The 25,133-nt window shown below is 36.1% G+C and overlaps 1 protein-coding gene across 1 annotated transcript in view; it reads left to right on the forward strand.

Annotated features, from left to right (window-relative positions):
• The window catches only part of PAN3 (PAN3 poly(A) specific ribonuclease subunit), a 123,576-nt gene that overhangs the window by 89,710 nt on the left and 8,733 nt on the right, over positions 1-25,133 (forward strand). The window contains exons 5-13 of the mRNA XM_011999978.1: positions 49-153; positions 992-1,049; positions 5,994-6,155; positions 6,578-6,679; positions 9,996-10,161; positions 11,266-11,356; positions 16,520-16,659; positions 19,727-19,856; positions 20,626-20,690. Coding sequence (XP_011855368.1) covers positions 49-153; positions 992-1,049; positions 5,994-6,155; positions 6,578-6,679; positions 9,996-10,161; positions 11,266-11,356; positions 16,520-16,659; positions 19,727-19,856; positions 20,626-20,690 — 1,019 coding nt within the window. The remainder of the gene's footprint in view (positions 1-48; positions 154-991; positions 1,050-5,993; positions 6,156-6,577; positions 6,680-9,995; positions 10,162-11,265; positions 11,357-16,519; positions 16,660-19,726; positions 19,857-20,625; positions 20,691-25,133) is intronic.

Below are 25,133 nucleotides of genomic sequence, written 5' to 3' on the forward strand. Positions count from 1 at the left end.
AAAGAAAGAAAAATAGTGATTATATTTACCCCCTTCCTACCTTTTTAGGTGTTTCCAAACTATCATATTTATCCTCCGACTGCACCTCACGTTGCTTATATGCAACCGAAAGCAAATGCACCTTCCTTCTTCATGGCCGATGAACTCCGACAGGTATGCTTTCAGAATTCGTAGTAAGAATACTTAATGTCTCCTGTGCTTTAGTGAACAGGGGAAAGAACAGAGCTCTTTTCAAATCATATTATTTAATCAAATATGCTGTAGTAAAGCACATCGAATTTATAAGTTTTAATTGGTGTGTTTAAGGAAACCTGTCTTTTAAAAAAATTTCAAATAAATTTTGTGTTAGGATATAAAACGTAGAATAGCTATTTAAATGGTTCGCTCTTCTGTACTTCATTTTATTTCTATTGAAAAGGCTCTTTGAAGTATATAAATAATTTCAATGGTTTCTAACAGTATTCTTCTAATAGGTGTAGGTTAAAAATAAGTAGTTTGGCCCAGGAAATAACTTTTAAGAGAGCTCAATATTTTTTTAAAAGAATGTTTTACAAAAGTGTTTTGTTTAATTTTTGGTAAACAACTAGTTATTTGATATGTAGAATTTCACTTTACACTCAGATTCTCAGAAATATTTTTGTTTCATAGAAGTGAATTCTACCAGTATAGTGCTTTTTAAATTAATTATTACCAGCTTACTAGTAGACCTTGAATTTTCAGCCACAGTGTTAGTCATGTGTTTTGGGTAGCCCAGCTACCTGTGTGTAAGTGGCACAGCTACTTAAACTCAGTCTTAATTATGGGCAAGTCTAAGTCTATCTGGGCCTGGAGTTCAGACATTTTACCATGTTTAGAAATGTTGTTTCATGATTTTAATATTTAAAAAGTGCACATGCCAAAAATATTAATATTTAGGTTATGTAATTATAATAGGAAATCCAGGGTTCAGAATCTGTGTTTAAATAGAAATATACTTATTTCTGTTTCATAGGAGCTGATCAACAGACATTTAATAACAATGGCTCAAATTGATCAAGCAGATATGCCAGGTAAAATGCAAGTTGATCCTTCCTCTCTTTTAAAGGCTGTTATAATTCTTATGTGGTAGTACATGTTTTATGCATTACTAAGAAGAGTTCCAGGCTGGGCGTGGTGGCTTATACCTGTAATCCCAGCAGTTTGGGAGGCTGAGGCGGAAGGATTGCTTGAGCCCAGAAGTTTGAGACTAGCCTGAGCAAAATAGTGGGAACATGTCTCTACAAAACATAAATGAGCTAGGCGTGGTTGTGCACATTTGTAGTCCCAGCCACTCAGGAGAGACTGAGGCAGGAGGATCACTTGAGCCCTCAAGGTCAAGACTGCAGTGAGCTGGCTATAATCGCCCGACTGCACTCCAGCCTGGGTGACAGAGTGAGACCCTGTCTCAAAAAAAAAAGAAAGAAAGAACAGCCCCAAGATACTACTGATCATCTAGTTTATTTCTGTTAATTTTACGTATGTTCATAAAAAGTGTATATAGTTTTAGAATTCATGGTGATTTACTGTGCACTAGAATATTTTTATCTCCTGAAACTTAATAAAGCATGGGTTCTTAAGCAGGAGAGGATGGTAATTATTAGTACCATTTGTGAGACTACTGTGTGCCAGACAGTATACTAATTAAATACTTTACATGTCTTACTTTATGCCTCACAAACATCCTGTGACATATTATTTCCACTTTACATATGAGGAATACTGAAGTTGGCAGGTTAAGTAACTTACCTTTAGAACCAATGGCTGGTAAATAACTGACTGATTCCAGACTTAAACCAAAGTTTTTCAGACTGTACCACGATATTTCTTAAAGCATATTAAAATATCTTTCCTTAGCTTACTCTGTATAAATGAAATATGATATAATTTAGTAAAATTTCATAAATAATACAGTAGGAACACATTTGCCATAAAGATCATCTCAAAATGCCTGGTTGTAATCAGGAATTCAGCATAGTCTAGTGTGTGTTGTCTCTTGATTGCTAAAGAATTAAAAGAAATATGGCTGTTATTTCTTAAGATGGATCTTTCCAGGTAAGGTGGGAAGGAACTTACTTGTCATAACCTTTGAAATATTCATCTTGGAATTTTTCTTAACTGTTTAATATTGTATTTGAGGCTTTAGCCAGGTTTTGCAAAAGTTTAAAAAGAAAAAAAATGGAAGGCACAAAGACTGGAAAGGAGAAAATAGAACTGCCATCTATAAATCATGTGACTGCAGATTAGACATTATTTGAAATAACAAACTGTAGAAAATGGCTGGATATAAGATTAATACATCAGTTGCATTTCTGTAGGCCAGTACCCAGTTAACTTCAAAATATAATTAAAAGCAAATGCTGTTTAAAAATGCAATATCAGTATGTAGGAATAAATACAACAAAAGATAGGTAAGATTTCAGCAGGGGAGATTTATTCATTAAGAAGTATTAAATAATATAAAGTGAAATTCTGTAGATTAGTGGAGATTACTCATGATTAGGAAGACAGAACAAGTAAGATGTCAGTTTTTCTAAACTGACATATAGATCCAGTAGAATTCCAGTCAAAGCATAACTTCCAGACAAATCTTTTCATGAAGTATGATAAAATGTATCAAAGAATAAAGGGCCAAGACCATCCAAGGTGCTTTGAAGAGTATGGTTGTTATTTATGTTCATATGAAGAATTTGTTTGTGTATTAGGGAAGGAGAGGTTTGATTTGAGTCTACAGTAACTAAAACGTGATGATGACACAGGGTTAGACAGATTAATGGAACAGATTACAGAGAGCCCAGACACGTTCTGTGATAAAGGTGGCAAATCAGTGGGGAAAAGAAAGCATTGGAAAAATGGTTTTTGGTTTTTTAATTAAAAAAATAAACTTTGATTGAGGCAGCATCTTGCTCTGTCACCCAGGCTGGAGTACAGTGGTGTGATCGCAGCTCACTGCAACCTCTGACTCCTGGGCTTCAGCATTCCCCCACCTCAGCCTCCCAAGTAGCTGGGGCTACAGGTGTACACCACCACACTTGGCTAATTTTTGTATATTTTGTAGAGAGGGTCTCACCATGTTGCCCAGGCTGGTCTTGAACTTCTGGACGCAAGTGCTCTACCTGCCTCAGCCTCCTGAGAGTGCTGGGATTACAGGCATGAGCCACTGTGCTTGACCACAAAAAATGGTTTTCTATATTGACAAGATAAAATTGGGTGATTATCTCAAGCCACATTAAAAAGTCAACTTCAAATAAATTAAGAACTTATATGTCTAAAACAGAACTCTAAAACTCCTATTGTAAAATATAAATGAATGTATTTTATCTACTTTTAAAATACTTTAAAAAATAAAAACTAATTTTATCTGCATTTGCAGTGATGATAAAATATTTAAAATTTTTTTGTCACATTCTCTTTCGGCTATCCATGAGTACTTTACATCATTCATCAGTACGCACACAATTTTCAACTTAAGACATTTTCAAACAAACACCGCCCTATGTTTCTGACTATCCCTTCATGCTTAACATTTGTTTACATTATAGTTCAACAGTTTGACACTTGATCATATAGTTGTTGGCATCATGAATTACAGTGCAGGAACATATTCATCTACTTAATTTTTTTCTTCTGTAGGAAATATTTTTTTCCTTAGAAGAAATACTTCAAATATTTCTAAACTGATGTATATATAGATTCAGTATAATTCAGAAATACTTTTATAATTATTTCTACTTTTAAGCATAAAAAATGTACATAATTGATCAACTGATGCTCTTTTAAAAATATATAAAAAAGAAAACAGCTCCGGGCGCAGTGACTGACACCTGTAATCCCAGCACTTTGGGAGGCCAAGGTGAGTGGGTCACTTGAGGTCAGAAGTTTGAGACCAGCCTGGCGAACATGGTAAAACCCCATTTGTACTAAAAATACAAAAATTAGCCACGTGTGATGGCGCCCACCTGTAATTCCAGCTACTCAGGAGGCTGAGGCACAAGACTCGCTTGAATCCGGGAGGTGGAGGTTGCAGTGAGATTGTGCCACTGCGCTCCATCCTGAGTGACGGAGTGAGACTCTGTCTACAAAAAAAAGACAGACAGAAAAATGTAAAGTAGAAGTGATTTTAAAGTTTAGTACATAGAACCAAATTGCTTTCCAAGGGATATCAGTTAAACACCATTGATTTGTAAGTTGTAATAATTTACTAGCAACCTCATAGCAAACGAGTGCCTAATATCCTTGGGAATTGCTCTGTTCTTTGTATTTTCATAGTGTATTAGCTCTCAAAGTATGATTCCTTAACCAGAGGCCTCGTTTTCATTGACTTTTAGGAACTTGTTAGAATTGTAAGTTCTTGGATCCCACTTCAGATTGAACTCAGGGATTGGGGCCCAGCAAACTATGTTTTAACAAGGCTTTAGGTGATTGTGACAGGTGCTGACGTTTAAGAACCAGTGTCATTGCGAATTGTACTTCTTAAATGGGGACTTTACCTCTTACATGTTTTATATAAATCTGTGTTCTTTATTTTTCTCTAGGCCTCTTGAGGGTAAGAACGTATATTTCTTTAGTTTAGGTTCATTAGTACATAGTAGGTGCTCAGTATATTTTACTGATTTGAAATTAATCCTGTATTAAGTGCTCCTTAATAAATGAAATAGCTGGAAAGCAAAATTTATCATTTGACTTCCTTATGGACATAGTGTTCATTCAAATACAAACTAGGTAAATGCACAAAAGTAAAAGTTACAACTGTATTCACTTGTGTGTATTCTTCCATTATATTGCTTTTATTTTATTTATTTATTTATTTATTTATTTATTTATTTATTTATTTAAGAGATAAGGTCTTAAATGTTGCCCAGGCTGAATTCAGCTCCTGGGTTCAAGTGATTCTGCTGCCTCAGCCTCCCAAGTAGCTAGGACTGTAGTCACATGCCATGACACATGGCAGTATACTGCCTTTATTTAAGTAGAACATGCCACTTGATGACATTTTAATCATTCTACATTTGTTTTTCATTATGGCCCAAATGCCATGTAGAGATTATGATTATAGAATCAAAAAGTCCTGGGTTTGCATCCTACCTTTCTCTCTCAGCTATGCAATCCTTATTATCTTTATTTATGAAATAGGGAATTATACCTCATGGGATTGTTGTGAGAACTAAGAAATAATGAGCATAAAGTATTTGGCAGATGCACAGGAAGGATCATTTTGAGCCTGTCTTCTGGAATTAGTTTTCTTAATAGGGTTTCATCTGTGTTTCTTACCAGTCAGAGGTCAAAAATTATGAGTTGTTTTTGTTTGTAGGTTTTTTTTTTTAACAGACATAATACCATGTTTTAAAAATAGTGTTAAACATGTATATTATAAAACATTTGGCAAATACCAAATAATGTAAAGAAAAGAATAATAATTCTCCCTTTAAAAGGTTACCATTGTTGCCATCTGCTATATTTTCTTCTAGTTAGTTTACTATGGCTGTACTACATGTTGGGTTATCTTCCGTTCACTTAAAATATTGTGAGCATTCCGAAGTCATTCAAGACAGTTAACAAAGTGAAAAGTATAAGTTGGTGTTCAATTGGAAAACATGATTGTATTTGAATCATTAAAAAATACATGTCGTTTTGATTATAAACCTGATAACATGTTTGTTCTACAAAAATTTATCTCTAGGTGATAACTCAAATTGTTTATAAAAATTATTTCTGAGAAACAAATTTGTATTGTGCTATAAAAGGAAATGTTTTTGAATGCATGAACTTTAGTTGTTCTTTGGTTATTTGGTCATATTATAATGCCTATTTTTATTGATACTGAAGCTAGTTTGTCTTATGGAATTGTTATGTTTATTCTATAATACAAGAGCACATTGTGATATACAAGGCATTTATAGTAAATATGATTTCTTCTATATTTTTGAGAAAGATTTATGAATGTCTGTATTTTCAAGTCTTCTTATGAATTACTCTAGCAGTTCCTACAGAGGTTGACAGCTACCATAGCCTATTTCCTCTAGAACCACTGCCACCTCCCAACCGGATACAGAAATCAAGTAATTTTGGGTATATTACATCTTGCTACAAAGCTGTAAATAGCAAAGATGATCTACCATATTGCCTTCGGAGGATACATGGTAAGGAAGATCAGTTATCTTCTTTTATAATCATATCATTGGGGCTAAGATTATTCAAACCTTCTTGAATATATTATTTAACATATGAATGGAAATTTTTTATTTGGAAATTAGTACCTCATGAGCAATGTATAATATGGCATTTTCTTTCCATTTCTGATAGAATATGAAGGAGACGTCAATTAGAGTTTACTGTAGTAGAAAAATTGTCTTTCAGGTTTTCGTCTTGTTAACACAAAGTGCATGGTGTTGGTCGACATGTGGAAGAAAATTCAACACTCAAATATCGTAACTTTGCGCGAAGTATTCACCACTAAAGCATTTGCCGAGCCCTGTGAGTAACTTGTAATTTGTCTTTTTGCTAGTGAGCTTCATTATTTGAAGCCAGCTTTCAGTAATGAGTGTTTGTGTTTTATTTTAAGCTCTTGTGTTTGCATATGATTTCCATGCTGGAGGAGAAACTATGATGAGCAGACACTTTAATGACCCTAATGCTGATGCCTATTTCACCAAGAGAAAGTGGGGTAAGAAAAAGATACAGGCAAACTATATTTTGACTAATGCTTTTGCTCTGTGGAAGAGTAGTTTTCTACTTTAAAATATGTATCATTTTTCCCTGTAATCATTTAGTTTAAAGACTGTTGCATTTTGTATTAGTCCGTTCTCATGCTCCTGATAAAGACATACCTGAGACTGGGCAATATACAAAAGAAAAAGGTTTAATGAACTTACAGTTCTTTGTGACTGGGGAGGCCTCACAATCATGGCAGGAGGTGAAAGGCACATCTCACATGGCAGCAGACAAGAAAAGCAAATGAGAGCCAAGTAAAGGGGGTTTCCCCCTATAAAACCATCAGATCTCATGAGACCTATTCCCTACCACAAGAACAGTATCGGGGAAACTGCCCCCATGATTCAGTTATCTCCCACCAGGTCCCTTCCACAAAACCATGGGAATTCTGGGAGTTACAATGCAAGTTGAGATTTGGATGACACGGCCAAACCATATCACATTTCAAAAAGAAATATGTCAAAGAAATGGAGTTGATGGTCAAGAAGTTAGGATATAATGTATTTTGCATATTTACTAAGATAAGGTAGATTTTTGAAGACTCACATAGATATCAGATATTTAAATAACTGGGAATGTGTTAAAATTGTTTTTCTCTTTAAAATGTTTTTCTTTTAAAATTATAATGCTCTCTTAATAAAGGTGTCTTGGAAAATTCAATAGCTTAGTTAGGAACAGTCTTTATGGCTTCCCTACCTAAGTGCAACCGTTATGAATCTTCTAGTACATTTCTTTCCAGTCTTGCTTTGTTTTGTTTTCATCTCCTTTTGCATTGTTTTGTTTTTGTTTTAACATTTTATATCATATTACATCTTTTCTTTATTGTAAGTATTTTCCCTATAGTTTTTATATTCTCTCAATATAATTTAATGATTCCTACTATGACTATATTGTTCTTTAGATAATTATTTCCCTAAACAAATGCTTTAGTTTGAAGGTTGGATTCCATATTACTTAATCTAAGGTTTCAAAATAGAATTTTAAGTAACTTTTCCTTAAACATGGAATATTTTATTTTTTGCCCCTTTCTAATATATACTTAAAGAATTGTTTTATCATTGAGATTTTGCAAACAACCAGAATACTTGAAGTCTAACAAATGTGTGTTAAAGGGTAAATGATTTCAGAGAAAAATAAATCCATTTTGAGATGTTCTATTCATTAATTTATGTATTGGGGGAAGGTCTCAGTCTCTGGGGGCAAGAAAGAAGCATCACATTATGCTTTTTAATCTTTTTAAGATTTTCTTGACTTGAAAATTAAAGAGGAGGGGAGAAAGATTTGAGTCCATATTCTAGGATCTTTCAGATTGCAACTCTCTTTGAAGACTCTAGTTATAGACAAAAATAGATTACTTCTGTTTACTTGTTACTTCGCTTTTTGCATTCTGACAGTTGAAAAAAGAAAGTTGTGGTTACATGGCTGTTTCACATTTAACATAGAATGTGGTCATTTTTTTCCTTTTGCTATGTCATCTGTAGACACATGCATAATTTTCTGGAAGGGGATGTGGTACAACTTTTCTTATAGATGACTATAGTTGTTGCTCCAATTTATTTTGGTAGTAACACCTGTGAAATGACTGTTGGCTTTAATTTATAACTGTGTTTCTCAACTTAAGCAGTATTGACATTTTGAGCTGGATAATTATTTTTGTGGGGGCTGTCTTGTGCATTTCAGAATGTTTATAGTGGCCTCTTCTGACTGAAGGGCCTGTTTCTGCCTACTGAATGCCAGTAGCAATCCCCCTCTACCCCAATTGTAATGCCAGAAATATCTCCAGATGTTGCCAAATGCTGGAGTGGTTTCTTTTGAGACCCACTGTTTTATAGCATTCTTTTCCAGTAATTTTTTAATCGTAATTATTCTGTTTTTGGTGTTCACTGATTAATATACTAATGTTTACATTTTCATAGGAAGTAGTCCTTTTAATATTTTAAAGTATTGTTTGAGTAGTCGTAACTTCCCTAACCATACCATACATGCATAAAAGCCTACCATTTTCCTATACTATGTAATTTATTATCTTAGCACAAATGAAAAAAATAGCAAAGTATAAGGAATATGTTAATTTAGAAAATGGGAAGAATAGCATACCATATGGAGTTGATACAAGATTCAGAATGAGTCTATATCAGTAAAACAACTAGAACAGAGTCTGGCAGACAGTAAGCACTATATATATGTTTGCTGTAAAAACTCTGTTTCCTTATTACTACATTTATTAATAGTTTCATTTAAACGATTGATAGTCATTTTTGAGATTGGCTTGGCATTTGTTACCAGTGCCATTTTTTTGAGTCTTCTTACACATATTTCCAGAGTGTATTATCTTCTGTCCAAATTAAGAGATAATTATTTTTGAATTTTGTATATGCTGCTTACCGGAAATTTTATTTCAAGCCATAAGTACATATTTGCTTTTATTGTAAGTACATAATTAACCATTTAATTATGTTGCTTTTTATAACTGATTCACAAAAGGTTGTTTTACAACAATATGAATATAAGGTCGACAGGGCGTAGCGGCTCATGTCTGCAATCCCAGCACTTAGGGAGGCTGAGAAATATGGATCATTTGAGCCCAGGAGTTGGAGATCAGCCTGGGCAGCATAGCAAAACTGTCTCCACAAAGAAAAGAATATAAGGACATATTCCTTGGAATAATTACAAAATCTTGATTATATTTGTATGTCTCCTTTTCTACTGATTTACAATATATTAACAATGACCTAGAAAATATTATCAAAAACCACTTAATGAGTTAATAGAATACACCTTTGTGATAGAGGGGGCCGAGTGGTATAAGGAAAACGAACATTCACCATAAGTGATGGTAGAGACTTTTATTTTCATCAAGCCACACAATGAACAGCTCTCACATGCCTAAACAATAATACAGGGTAGGATTAGCCAGCCACATTTTAAGTGGAATAACCTCTACAGTTTCTGTTTTTATATTTATTTGGTTAACAATTAAATATAAAGTCTTACTTTAAACAATTTTTATTCAGTAATTATGTGGTTACAGAAAAGAGCATTTCAGTGAGAGCCCTGTTGCTGGTAACAATATAAAAGTCATAATCTCGGACAGGAACCTTTGGGCAATAGATTAAACTTAAATTACACAGATACATACACACACATATATAAATTGACATGTTGTGCCATGAGTGTACATGAATTATCTTTGCTAATTTTGGTTTTAATATTTTAGTCTTTTAGTTGATTACTTAAGATGTCATTTTTTGGATTTCTTTGCTGTATAGGTCAACATGATGGACCGTTGCCCAGGCAACATGCTGGATTATTGCCAGAATCTCTTATTTGGGCATATATTGTCCAACTAAGTTCTGCATTGCGTACCATTCATACAGCAGGTTTGGCATGTCGAGTTATGGATCCAACAAAGATTCTGATAACTGGCAAAACAAGGTACTAGCATTTTGAGTTTTGGTTTCTTTTATTGAGCATCTTACCTTTGACAACTTAGTAAACAAAACATGATTGTTTTAATTCTGCCTTTGCATATATTCCATCCAGAAGAACTTCTATGACTTTGAATTAATTTGTAAGCTTTTTAAAAAAAAAATGTTGAATTCTGAATAAAATGCCTGATTATTAACCAAAAATCTTGGGAAAGGTTAGGGAATATGTGGTTAGGGTTAGGGGAATATAAAGATAGTAACAGTACAACTTTTCTATGTAGCACCATGGTTCACAAATTCTAGCATGAATTAGAATCACCTGGAGGACTTATAAAACACAGCTTGCTGGGCCCTACCCCAAGAGTTTTTCATTCATAAGTCTGCACTGGGGCCTAAGAATTTGCATTTTTAACAAGTTTCTAGATGTTGCCGTTGCTGCTATTGAGTCACATGCTTTGAGAGCAACTGGTACAGTTATCAGTGTTGTCTTCACCTGAGTTTTGAGTTGCTGTAATTTTGAGATTGTCTTGGGCTGCACAGCATAGAGCTATAGATCTGGTACCAAGTTATTTAAGTTCATATCCTGGCTTTGATAGTTACTATTGATATGCCGTTGAACAAGTTACTTCTTCAAATTGTGTTTCGACAACCTTATTAGACAAGTGTACTACTAACTCCATTTTGCTTATTTATGAGGTACCCCTCAAAAAGTTATTGAGAGATTTGAATAAGTCATGTAAAATGCTTAGAACAGTGTCTGGTACATCTTTTGCAAGTGTTAGAAAGCTAACTAGTTCTCTTTTATGAATAACTAATAAACAGCTTGGAATGGTGAAAAGGACACTGACCTGTTAGTCAAGAGATGTGAGTTATAGTTCTGGCTTTGTCCGTTTCTGACTTTTACAGCTGTAGGTATATCACTTGATATCTCTGAGCCTTAATTTTCCCATTTCCAAAATGGTGGTTGGTGGAGGTGGTGTGGGGTAGGTTGGAAGTTAAACTCAATTCTGAGATCCTTCCTAATATTTTGGGAAATGTTACTTTTCCATGAGTATGCAATTTTAAAAAAACTTATTTTAATTATTTTCTTTAAATTATCTGGTCCTTAAAGGTTGCGAGTAAATTGTGTTGGAGTTTTTGATGTTTTAACATTTGATAACAGTCAAAATAATAATCCATTGGCATTGATGGCCCAGTACCAGGTGAGTAAGAATTAACATGGATATTTACTTGTTTTCCTTTATTAAATACAAATTTTGTTCATTTTAAAGTATTTCAGTGTTTTAAGCCTAGATTTTAATTTATTTTGGGGTAGTCTCTGTGCAGACTTTGAACATGTATCTCCCCTCCCCTTCCTCTCTTTTCTTGTCTTCCTTTCCTTTCCCCTCTTTCTTTCTTTCTCTCTCTTTTCCTTTCTTTTCTTTTGCTTCTGTCTTGCTGTGTCACCTGGGCTGGAGTGCAGTGGTGCAGTCAGCTCACTGCAGCTTTTGAACTGGACCCGAGCAATCCTCTCACCTCAGCCTCCCATGTAGCTGGAACCATAGATGTGCACTACTGTGCCTGGCTAAAATTTTTTTTATTTTTATTTTGTGCAGAGATGGAGGCTCACTATGTTGCCCAGGCTGGTATTTCTTAACCATTATGATGTATTTAGTGTAGAGCCCTTGTAGGCTGGAATAAAGGGAATTGATGACAATGTCAGAGACACTTTTTTTTTTTTCTTGTTAAGCGGAGTTTCACTCTTGTTACCCAGGCTGGAGTGCAATGGCACGATCTCGGCTCACCACATCCTCTGCCTCCCAGGTTCAAGCATTCTCCTGCCTTAGCCTCCTGAGTAGCTGGGATTACAGGCATGCGCCACCATGCTAATTCTGTATTTTTAGTATATAGATGGGATTTCTCCATGTTGGTGAGGCTGGTCTCGAACTCCCGACCTCAGGTGATCCGCCCACCTCAGCCTCCCAAAGTGCTGGGATTACAGGCACGAGCCACTGTGCCCGGCCTCATGACAATGTCAGACTCTTAACTGTTCAAAATGAAAATGTATTTATGTGATTTAGGAAACGTGTCCTAAGCATAGATAGATTAAAACAGACTCATCAAATGAATGGACTATATTAAATGACACCTTTCTTTTTCACTCCTTTAATTACACCTATTATTTTTACTTTTAGAACACTTGTCTGACTACCAGTCATAAAATTTTAGAAATGTTTTCAGAGGTTTGTTGTTGGATTGCCATTTTCTAAGTAATTTTTAAAATTTAGTCGGAACATATCACTCACTTCTTATACATTATTAGTATTTGATTATTGTCTGACTTCATTTTATTAGTGTTGATTTAGGCCTTGTGATGTTTCTTAGCTATTTTGCTGCTTCTTATTTCCTGATTTAAATGATAAAGTATTGAATAATAAGAACGTATTTCTTCAAGCATTAAGAACAGTTGCTTTAGGCCAGGTGCGGTGGCTCACACCTGTAATCCCAGCGTTTTTGGGAGGCTGAGGTGGGCAGATCACTTGAGCTCAGGAGCTCGAGACCAGCCTGGCCAACATGGTGAAACCCCGTCTCTATTAAAATACAAAAATTAGCCAGGTTTGTGGTGGCACACACCTGTAGTCCCACCTACTTGGGAGGCTAAGGCAGGAGAATCGCTTGAACCTCGGAGGCGGAGGTTGCAGTGAGCCAAGATCGTGCCACTGCACTCCCGCCTGGGTAGCACAGCGAGACTCCATCTCAGAGAAGGAATAGTTGCGTTTGCCTTGATTACTCCGCAGGTAACAAAACTAAAGTAAATAGGTTATTCAGTTTGTATTGGAATGCTTCACATTAGGATAGGCAGCTGTGATTTTAAGACAATTTTAGTTCTTTGTGTATAAGAAGTTTTTGAGTTTTTTGAACATTTATTAACTGACAAAGGTTTGCTCTAAGGCATAATTTCTTAATTACATGGAGAAACACCTTATTGCTCTTCTCTTTTCAACTTACTTTGTTTAAAGTTTTAGAAGAAGATTTTAATTCACTGATAGAATTTTAGAACAAAAAGGATAAAATGAGAAGTAGAGTCTAATCACTGTTTAGTATTTCAGTTCATGCATCAATCTCTTTTGCTGGTAAACCACAGACAGTGCAGTCCCAAAGACTTGCAGGCACTCATTGCATTCGGTTGTTTGCAGACATTTCACATCCTCCTTCCCCTCTGCTTGAGCCCATCTAACCTCAGCAGCAGCCAAGCTGTTCTGGTTGATAGCAACATCTAGTGGGCAATACAGGGAGGAAGGTGATTAGTTCTTTTTTTTTCCCCCAACAGCCGCATTGTGTTCTTCTGCCTGAGGGCATTTGCTGCCTCTTTCTTATCTGGAGATGTTGTTTCTTAGCTACTGTCATTCTTATCTTCTTATACTTAGTGCCTAACTAGTTGGCTCTGATTAATTTTTCTTTATGACCTTTATGCTTCCAAAGTGACAGATTATTGACTTTTAAAATATTAGAGATTATATACACTTGGATATACATCCAAGCAGATAATATTAAATTTTTGAAGGAAAATTACACATTTTTAGAGCAGTACCATCATCTTCTAATGTAAGTATTTAGAAACCCCATCTGCATTAAAAACAAAAACAAAACTGCACATGCTCCTCATTCTTTTCTCAATAGGGTTCCTTTTCAGGTGTGTTATGGGTTGTGTAGTTACCTTGAAAAACAAAACTTTTCATAAGAAAAAAATCTCTGAGTGCCAAACAACCAAGTCTATGTAAGCATTTAGGGCAACTTATTAATATTTGTAAGTCAGGATATGCCTTCATTCATAAAATCAGGCAACCTTCAATTAATTATCACCTCTTTATTTTTTTTCAACATTGAAGGATATATATCAGGCTTTCTTTTTTTGGGTATATATGTGTAGCTGATTTTTTAATACAGTTTATTATAGTAAGGTATAGGAAAGAATGAAAGATAGTTCCAAAGGGGGAGTGTGATTTTACAGAGTAGAGGATACATGAGGAGTGCATTGTTTCTTGTAGTATATTTTTCATAGTCTGTTTCAGACACGTGAATAGAGACTGACTTTGAGTAAAATGGACATAAGTAGAGCCATAGATAGAATCAGAAAAAGAAATCAAGAAGTCAAGAATCAGGAAGAAACTGAAAATCATTTGGGGGGCAAATCTCCTGAATTCAACAAATGGGGGGAAAACCAGATGGAGGTAAGAAGCAAAATAACAAATGGAAAATTATTTAGCTGAGAAATAAGGAAAGGAGAGTTACAGAGTTTTATGGTGTGAAACTCTCTTAATTAAGATTTTATTAACTCTTTTGTTTAAAAAAACCTCTAATTTAATCTGGACTGTGTCACACATGTACTTTATTTCTAAAAGCGGATGTTCTCACCTTGAGTCCGCTTTAGAGAGGTGGTGGGATGTACTGAAAATCAGATATTGTTATTTTTTAAAACCATCTGGTTCTTCAGCTCTCTTGGACCATTTTGGTTTTCTGTCTCATAATAGAGAATAATGGAATATTCTGGGAGGGAGGCTTAATACAGCATCAGTTCAGGGTGGAACAAACTGAAAATTCTGCTGCTCAAAGAGCTGGAAGACTGGGTGTTGATATCTGCTGCTCAAACATGTGATAAACAGCCACAGTCTTTGCTGTGCTTTGCTGGATACTTTGGATTGAATCGCCCATGGAAATTTATAGTTGGCATTTACATGCAATGATTTCTTTTGGCTGAGATTTCTATAATTTCATGAATATAACTTGGAATGTTTTACTTGATCTAAAGTGTGATTGAGAGGCGTTCTTTTTGGAGTTCATCACAGTGTCCTCCAGCGAACAGAAATGATGGCAACAGTAATAGTACTCCTTCCCATGCCAACTTCCCTCCTGCCATTCTTGTCTCCTGACTCTTCCACCAGTGAAGTTTACAAAGTTTTCTGGCGTGAATCTTTGGATCTTTTCTAATAGATTCGAAGTAGTTTCTCTACCTAATCAGTCTGTCTCCTTATCTCCTGTTCAGTGTCAGATTCACAAATGCTAGTTTTGGATAAATTTTTTAGTATGAACTTTTAAATGTTATTTTAGTAATGGAGTTTAATGTTAAAATTTACTCATTATTTGGGTAGGGTGTTGTTAAGGATAACCATATAATGCTAGAATTTCACTAATGATTGTCTTAAAGTTACAAATATTCCAACAAACCAGTGGTTCTCAATCCTGGCTGCATATCACGATCATTTGTGGAAGCTTAGAAAAATACCAATACCTAGATTTTGATCCCAGACTGATTATACCAAAATTGAGATGAGGGGATGGCTACTAGATGATTTTGGTTTTGTTTTTAAGCTCCCCAAGTGATGATAATGTACAGCTAGGCTTGAAAATTCCTTATAATAAACTAACGCTCAGTAAATGAACATGTGTCTAATAATTTAGATGAGTTCTCAGATTTTAAAGATCTGCAAATGTCTGTTGTAGAAATTGCTTCAGGTGGTTTCATGTTAATTCTGAAGTACTCCATTCTGTAAGGCATGTAGTTGTTGATAGCTTCCTACCAATCAGGGCCACTTGGGATGACCATACTGTTTCCTGGAGTTATAGGTGATAAAGGACTTAATTCAGACAGCTGTCTTTTGAAAATCCTTTTAGAAGGAAAGCCTCATAATGGTAAATCTTGAGTGGGAGAGGTTTTAGGAAAGCAGCTGGTGGTTCCAGAGCTTAAAGATCTGTTATAGTGTGAGTAAAAATAGTCTATTTGGAAACAAAGATAGATGGGATGTCATTCATTGAGGTTTGTAGCATTTTTGATGTTCTAGAGAATTTGCTCTAAAATCTGGTTAATGCTAATGTTTGTAACAGGATAACTTTTCTTCAGATAATCCTTCACATTCACACTATATTCTGGGGGTAACAGAAAATGAGAAAAGTGTGTGTCTTAAGTTACAGTGGTCGTAGCAAATCAAATGTATAGTAACCTTAAATTTGTTGTAATAGAGAAGAATATTAGCTCTATTTAAATAAAAAAAAGTTAGAAAAACTTTTAAAAATGGCAATTTGTAGTTGGCATGGGAATTGCTTAAAGTCTCTTAAAGCGTGGACCTAGAACTACCTTCATCAGAATTACCTGGGTGCTTTAGAAATGTTGAGCCGTTTTCTGGACCCATCTAGTGAGAATCTGGTGGAGAGGCTCAGAAGTCATCTTTTTAATAAGCTCCAGGTTATTCTGAGGAGCACCGCTGTTTGAGAACCCTGCCTGCAGCTTATTTATAATGATGCTTTTTCCATTTAGGCAGTGGTGTCAGTGTATGAAATGAGTACCTATGAAATGAAAATTAAAAGTTATGTTTATTCTTTCATGTCAGCAAGCAGATCTGATATCATTAGGAAAAGTTGTGTTGGCTTTGGCTTGCAACTCTTTGGCAGGAATTCAGCGAGAGAATTTACAGAAAGCCATGGAACTGGTGACAATCAACTATTCCTCTGACCTGAAGAATCTGATTTTGTAAGTTTTAATATATGATAAATTGTATAGAATGATTATTTGCGATAAGACAGAGCTTTTTTTGTTTTAAGTGATTGTTTTGGTTCCCACTATTTAAAATCAAACAAAACAGAAACTTTATTTCTTTATTTTTATTGCAAAATAAATATTTCTTAGATAAATTGATAAACCAGTGTGTTTAAATTAGTTACTGATGTTTTAAACATTTGGTCAAAGGGTACCCAGTAGAAGTTTGTTGGTATCCACTAGCTGCATGTGACCTTTTACATTGATATTAATTGAAATTTAAAGTTTACTTCTTCAGTTACACTAGTCACATTTCAAGAGCTCAGCAGCCACATGTAATTACTGGCTAACGTAATTGGGCAGCACAGACATAGAATATTTCCCTCATCTTGGGAGTTCTATTGGATAGTGCTGCTCTAGAGAGTGTGAAAGCCATCATGAATAAGCCTCAGGTGCAATCCAGTCATGTACCCTGGCCAAAACACCCATTCCGGAAAGCATTTGTGTGGAGACCCCCCAGGCTTATGCTCCAGTGTCTTAAGATTCCAGAGAATCCTTGAGTATGGAGTTGAGATTAATTTGGCTTAAGAGAAACCTGTTGTGGACTACTGTCACCACAGAAGGACTTCTCCCTGAGATATAGCTACTACTGAGAGATCCCAGAGGGTGGGCAACCACAACCTTGATTACAGTTATGAGCTGTGCTAGAGAAGAGGTGCTAATCAACAGTCTCTTTTAGCTTACAGCTGCCCCTTCTGATCTTTCTGTGTAGCCCTGGATGATCCAGTTTCTTTTTGGACCAGCCCTGGGGTATGAATTGGGGGATGGAGGGTGGGATTGCCCACCTGTTGTTTGTTACACTGGCATAAATGTCCTGCTTGTGACAGCACTAGAAGCCAGTGGTTGTCTGGATTGTATTCATAATCAAATTCAAATACGATGATTTATCTTTTCAATAAAAATACTTGTTTTATTTATGATCACAACAGTGATTCCTAGCCTTAGTTTGCAAATACCTAGGATGCCTCAAATAATTTCAGGTTATAATCTCTAAATTTTCCTTTTTAAAGAAGTGGGGATAGAGGACATAAAAATAATCAATTAGCCATATGTTAATAATTATTGAAACTGGGTGATGATACATGGAGATTCATTACATTACTCTTCTAGTATTATAAATGTTTGAAATTTTCTTTAATGAAAAAATGGATAAACAAAAAAGCCATACTTTAATAATAACCGCAAACTAAAATTGATGGAGTAATTAAACCATGTATCAGGCCCTTTCAAACTGCTTGATGGGAATTAATTTTTTTAATTCTCCCAATAACCCTATAAATTAGGTACCATTATTAGTCCCATTTTAGAGACACAAAACTGAGCCACAGAGATCAAATAACTTGCCAAAGTCACATAGCCTGTAGTAACATTAAATATGATTAGCAGGGTACAAATAGGTCCATAATTACAGATGAATTGCTAAGATGTAGTTTATTCACATGGGTGTAACTATTCATTTATCCAAAAAAAGAATGACTAGTATATGCCGAATACAGGATACTTTGAATGAGGTGAACAAAATTCCCATCTCCTGGAGCTTACACCCTAATGGGAATAAAGAGTAAATAAACATAAAAACCAGTGAGATATTTTCAGGTAGTGATAAGACCTATGAAGAAAATAAGAGAATTATAAGCAGAAGAGTGAAGGAGTAGGAGGCTGCTTTCATGAGAAAGGGCAAGAATGGCTTACCTATAGAATAAGCGGCAATAGATGATTGAGAATCTTTGTGTTCTAACAGGTAGCCCTTGAAATATGTAGTATTTTCTGCCACTGTTCTAATGATAGAAGAAATTTAACTGGTTACTCCTGCTGTGTGTTACTGCATTTCTCAGAAATGAGTGTGTCATGATACCTTGTAAATTAAGTTTTAGAGCAGAGGACAGCTTCTTAAAAAGTTAGGCTCATTCAATTTAGCAAAATTGAAAACCCAGTTTTAGTTTTGAAAATTAATCTTTGAAGAGCAACAGGAAAAGCTCCACACCCCTCACCCACCCCCTTTTGGTCCTCTCAAAAAAGTTTCTAAAAATCTTTTCTTTTTTGGCTGGGTGCGGTGGCTCATGCCTGTAGTCCCAGTGCTTTGGGAGGCCAAGGCAGGCAGATCATGAGGTCAAGAGATCGAGACCATCCTGGCCAACATGGTGAAACCCCGTCTCCACTAAAAATACAAAATTAGCTGGGCTTGGTGGCGCATGCCTGTGGTCCCAGCTACTCGGGAGGCTGAGGCAGGAGAATCGCTTAAACTTGGGAGGCGGATGTAGCAGTGAGCCGAGATCACGCTGCTGCATTCCAGCCTGGCAATAGAACAAGACTCTGTCACACACACACTCTCTCTCACACACAAAACTTTTCTTTTTCTTAATTTATTTTTGTTTTCTGTTTGTTTCCCTTTTTTTTGAGATGGAGTTTCGCTTTATTGCCCAGGCTGGAGTGCGTTGGTGCCATCTCGGCTCACTGCAACCTCTGCCTCCTGGGTTCAACTGATTCTCCTGCCTCAGCCTCCTGAGTAGCTGGGACTACAGGCGCCTGCCACTATGCCCAGCTAATTTTGTATTTTTAGTAGAGACAGGGTTTCGCTGTGTTGGCCAGGCTGGTCTTAAACTCCTGACCTCAAGTGATCTACCTGCCTTGGCCTCCCAAAGTGCTGGGATTACAAGTGTGAACCACTGCACCTGACCTGTAACACTCTTTTCATCTTGCACTTTTGTAAATAGTAATGGGTAAGTGAAACCCTACTTCACTTTTCTTTCTCATTTCCATAGTAGTGAAAATGTAGAGAAGAGACACGTTTACTGTTTCTCCATTGGCTCTTACAATTTTCCAGAGGAATGAAATGTAATATTTAAGCTTTAAGAATGAGCTTGACTTGCATGAATTAAAATGTTTTCAAAATTTTGTGTGCTAAGATGATGGCCGCTGAAACAGTTATGTGTTTGTGGGTTATCTTGTTTTTTAAATTGCGTGTTGGACATTCAAGTAATTCCTCTTTTATCTTGGGTAGGTATTTGTTGACTGACCAAAACAGGATGCGAAGTGTAAATGACATCATGCCCATGATTGGTGCTCGATTTTATACTCAATTGGATGCTGCTCAAATGAGAAATGATGTCATAGAGGAAGACCTTGCAAAGGTAAAGAGTATAACTTTTTTTTTTTTTTTTTTTTTTTGAGACAGAGTCTTGCTTTGTCACCCAGGCTGGAGTGCAGTGGTGCTATTTCGGCTCACTGCAACCTCACATCCCGGGTTCAAGTGATTCTCCTGCCTCAGCCTCCCAAGTAGCTGGGATTACAGGTGCACACCACCACACCCAGCTAATTTTTGTATTTTTTGTAGAGGCAGGGTTTCACCATGTTAACAAGGCTGGTCTCCAGCTCCTGAGCTCAAGTGATCCGCCCGCCTCAGCCTCCCAAAGTGCTGGGATTACAGGTGTGAGCCACCGCGCCTGGCCAGTAAAGAGTGTAATTAAAAGAATGTACACACAACTTGCATCTGTGTATATAAATATACACAAAATAATCTTTGTACTAAATATAATGCCTTATTTGCTAAGATTGCAGATATTTTTGTTGGCACTGAATGTGTAGTATTTTAATTTCTTATGTCCTCTGGACACTGTTCTTTTCATTCATGGCTTAGCTACAGTCATGTGACAAAAATCTTGGTTTTTCATGTAAGTTACTTTTCCAATTCCTATGGACAGTACCATAATCTTCTTGAGTACCATTATGAAATGCAATGGACATATTGTGTTTGTTTAAAAGTATAACCAAAAGGTGGGGGTGTTAGGATTTATCGTTTAAAGGTAATATTGGTACAGGTTACCAGTTTTTGTAAATTTTGGCTTTTATGTTCAGTTATCTGGAACATTAACATTTTTCTCTTTTTAAAATGTTTTATAGGAGGTTCAAAATGGAAGACTGTTTAGGCTCCTAGCAAAATTGGGAACAATCAATGAGAGGCCGGAGTAAGGATTTACAGTATTTTACAATATATTTTTAATCGAGAGCACTATTTTGCATAATAAGAATAAGTATGCCTGGTTTTATTTGGGAAGAGAGAAAAATTCTTACGTGAAGTGACCTTAAGATTGTGTTAGCTGTTAAGGTGCTATTTTTACAACAGCCTAGGTGTGGCTGTCCTTATGAATTTTACACACATGTATACTTACAGAAAATATGCTGCGTTAGAAATCTCTTGTGGTTTGCACGTGAGGGCACATTTTATGACTAATACTACCTCTACCCTATCTTCTTTTTGAGGAGGAAGTTTCATATCAGTTTACCCTGGTCAGTTTAAGTACTTGAGAAATCTCTAATTTTTGCATGCCTCTCACCTTCTATTAAAGTACACCGTTTTTTTTTTTTTGTTTTTTTGTTTTGTTTTGTTTTTTTGAGACAGAATCTCCCTCTGTCACCAGGCTGGAGTGCAATGGCACAATCTCGGCTGACTGCAACCTCCACCTCCCGGGTTCAAGCGATTCTCCTGCCTCAGCCTCCTGAGTAGCTGGGACTACAGGTGCACACCACCATACCCAGCTAAGTTTTGTATTTTTAGTAGAGGTGGGGTTTCACCATGTTGGCCAGGATGGTCTCGAACTCCTGACCTCGGGTGATCCACCCACCTTGGCCTCCCAAAGTGCTGGGATTACAGGCGTGAGTCCCACGCTTGGCCTAAAGTACACTTTTTTTAGCCATCATATCAGTGGCATTGGAAAGGCATTACCTTTTACACTATTTGTCACTTAGTTCCACCTCATTTGTAAGTTAATGTTAACCATATATACACAAGCAGAGCTGATGTTTGTACTACATAACTGTCAAAGACAGGTAGAATAGAATTTGCAATTATGACTGTAGTGTGAGTTACATTTCAGGAATGTTTGATTTGTTAATAGAGATAGGTGAGAGATAAATACTACTACTTGAGGGATTTTTTTTTAAACCATGAAATTGAAGTCCACTTGCTTTTCTTCAAAGTCAAAAGACTCATTTAATGTTTTCCCTAGTAATTTTTCTAAATGAAGAGAACATAATATATGTTAAACCATTTTTAATAAACTCTTTTGGCTGTTTCTTCTAGCATTTATCTCTTTACTTTAAAGTGTATGTTTATAGTCCTATTCTTGATTTTCCCCCCATCTATAATTCAGGTAATGACTCATCCTCTTCCCTACACACGTGCACATGTGTGCACACACACACACACATGCACACATGAGTTGAATTCTGTATTTAGTGTTACAAAACACCTTTCCATATGGTCAAAAATAGGTAATGTATCAGTTCCTTTTTTTCCCTCCCACCTAGAGAATTGGCTCTAGATCCTCCACCTTTCCTGTTCCTAAATGGGCTGGTTACACTTTAAGCCTGCACATGCTTACACTTTAGAACTGGAACTTCCCTTCACTATTATCTGGGAATTCTCATTATCTCTCTGTGTTGGATACGCTGGTTTCTTGCTTTTTTTCTTTGTTTATTTATTTATTTTTTTTGGACTTAGTGGAGCATGTCCTTGTAGCTTCCTGAAAAAGGTGAGTTTAGTCTTGCAAATTTGAAAATGGCATTATTCTACTTTCACACATTATTGATACTGTGAATGTATATAAAATTCTAGATTGTCCTCATGAATTGTTACCTTTTTTTTTTTTTTTTTTTTTTTTTTGAGAGGGAATCTCTCTGTATACCCCAGGCTGGAGTGCAATGGGGCGATCTCGGCTCTCTGCAACCTCCGCCTCCCTGCAACTTCCGCCTCCCAGGTTCAAGCGATTCTCCTGCCTCAGCTTCCTGTGTAGCTGGGATTACAGGCACACACCACCATGCCCAGCTAATTTTTGAATTTTTGGTAGAGATGGGGTTTCACCGTGTTGTCCAGGCTGGTCTCGAACTTCTGACCTCAGGTGATCCACCTGCCTCTGCCTCCCAAAGTGCTAGGATTACAGGCATGAGCCACCGCGCCCAGCCAGGAAATTATTTTTATTAATTAAATTTTTAAAATAGATTGTCTATGAATAAAGTAAAAAGTAGGAAAAGTTTGCAGTGAAAACTGTAGAAGTCTCTCTTTCATTCCTGACATCCCCAATATCTATTCCCAGTTGCCCCCATCCGTCTATATTTTTAGTTTCTTCTGTATTATTCCAGAGTTACAAATACAACTATATATTCTTATCCCCTCCCTCTTTAAATATATAAAAATTATAAACCATATACAGTATATTTTGTCATAACTGTGTATTTTAGAAATCTTTATATATGTTTAGTATATGCCAAGCACTATTCAAAATAGTTTACAAATATGCCCTAACTTATTCCTCATAACAACCCTGTGATGGAGTTACCATTGCTATTCCTATTTAACAGAGTAACTGCAGCATAGAGAGGTTAAACAGCTTGAACAAAGGTTGCATAATTAATAAGTATACGATCCAGGACTCTAGTCTAGACAGTATGGTTCCAGAGTGTGTGCTCCTATCCACTGTGCTGTGTGTCTCCTCACACTTTATGGCCTGGTAGTAGTATATCCTGTGGATATATTATAGTATATTTCCCCAGTTCCTTATGGATGGGCATTTGGGCTGTTTTCAGCCCTTTGCTAGGGTGGGCGATACTGTAGGGACTAACTTGTGCATAGTTAATCTTATATATATGTAAATATAGGCCAATTGTGATTGCTAGGTCAGTCGGTACATCACAATAATTTCATAGCTATTGGAGAATAGTTTACCTGTGTGTAATTCATGAGACTGCCTCACCAAAATACTTTTTTCAAACTCTTAGATTGTAGTCAACCTTGTAGGTGAGAAATTGAATTTAAATGCAGTTTTATGTTCTATTTACTCTTAACGAGCATGTTTGAGTATCTCTTTTGTGCTATTGATCCATTCTTATGTCCTGTTCAATTCGTATCCTTTGCCCATCTTTATTTTCAGTTGGATTGCTTGTCTTTCTTATTGATATATAAGAGCTAAAGAGATTCACTCTTTTTGTGATTTTTTGTTTTTTTTTGACTGCTCATTTCCCACCCTTGGAGACATCTGTGTATGTACTGTAATTGACCAAATTTATTTATTTATTTATTTATTTATTTATTTATTTATTTATTTATTGAGACGGAGTCTCGCTCTGTCGCCCAGGCTGGAGTGCAGTGGCCCAGTCTCAGCTCACTGCAAGCTCCGCCTCCTGGGTTTACGCCATTCTCCTGCCTCAGCCTCCGAGTAGCTGGGACTACAGATGCCCGCCACTACGCCTGGCTAATTTTTTGTATTTTTAGTAGAGACGGGGTTTCACTGCGTTAGCCAGGATGGTCTTGATCTCCTGACCTGGTGATCCACCCGCCTCGGACTCTGAAAGTGCTGGGATTACAGGCGTGAGCCACCGCGCCCGGCCTCCAAATTTATTTTATGCTTCTGGATTTTGAATCATAGTTAGAAAGCTTCTTTCTACTCGAAGATTACGAGGGAACTATTTCATGGTTTTTTCCAGAACATTTGTGGTTTCATTTCTTCATATTAAAAATGTTTTACGTAGTTAGAAATTGTATCGGGCGTAAGGTGTAAGTCCATCTCCCCTTGTCCCCAAGACTACATAGTAGTCCAAAAGCTATTTATTGAATAGTTGAACAATCTAGCTTTTCCCCACTGGTTTGAAGCCACACCTCTTCCATACTATTTTAATTCAGTCATGAAATTGAATTTTGAAATCTAGCAGTATTGTTTCCCATTTCCATTTATTGGGCACCACTTTGTTATTTTCCTAATACTATTTAATTTTCTGTACAGATTCTAGAATCAGCTGCTTTAGTTAAAAAAAAAAAAAAACCAATAAACCTGATGGTTTCTTAATAGGGAAGATAGCCTGTTTATCATGTTTAAACTCTGGGAACATTTGTGGTTTTAGATGTTGAGTCATCTTATCCAAGATCATGGTATGTCATTCTATTTGTTGACGTCTACTTTTGTATTCTTCAGTAGTATTTAAGTTGTTTTTTATATAGTTATAGCATACTGAGTGTGTGTTCTTAGGTATTTCATCTTGTTGCTATTATAAACGGGAAAATTTCCCCCATTGTGTCTTCTTGTTATTTGTGTATATGAGAATTCTTGATTTCTTTAAATTTTATGCTCTGGTACCTTCTGTTTGGGTCGTTTTCAGTAAATTCTCTTCGAGTTTCCCAGGTGTTTAATTACATCATCTGCAAATAATGATAGCTTCCTTCCCAGTTTCTGTACTTCTAATTTCTCTTGAGTGATTGTGTTAGTGGGTACTTTCAGTACATAGGTAAATAATAGTGATGATAGTTCAGAATTTGAAGCATTGTTCCTTTTAACTTCCAGGCAGATTCAAAGCCATTTTCTTTATAAATCTTTTCTTTCCTCCAAGCTTTTGGTGTGGTGTTTTCTTTTTTTGTTTTT

The sequence above is a fragment of the Mandrillus leucophaeus genome, unplaced genomic scaffold, assembly GCF_000951045.1.
Source record: "Mandrillus leucophaeus isolate KB7577 unplaced genomic scaffold, Mleu.le_1.0 Scaffold61, whole genome shotgun sequence".
Classification (NCBI taxonomy): domain Eukaryota; kingdom Metazoa; phylum Chordata; class Mammalia; order Primates; family Cercopithecidae; genus Mandrillus; species Mandrillus leucophaeus.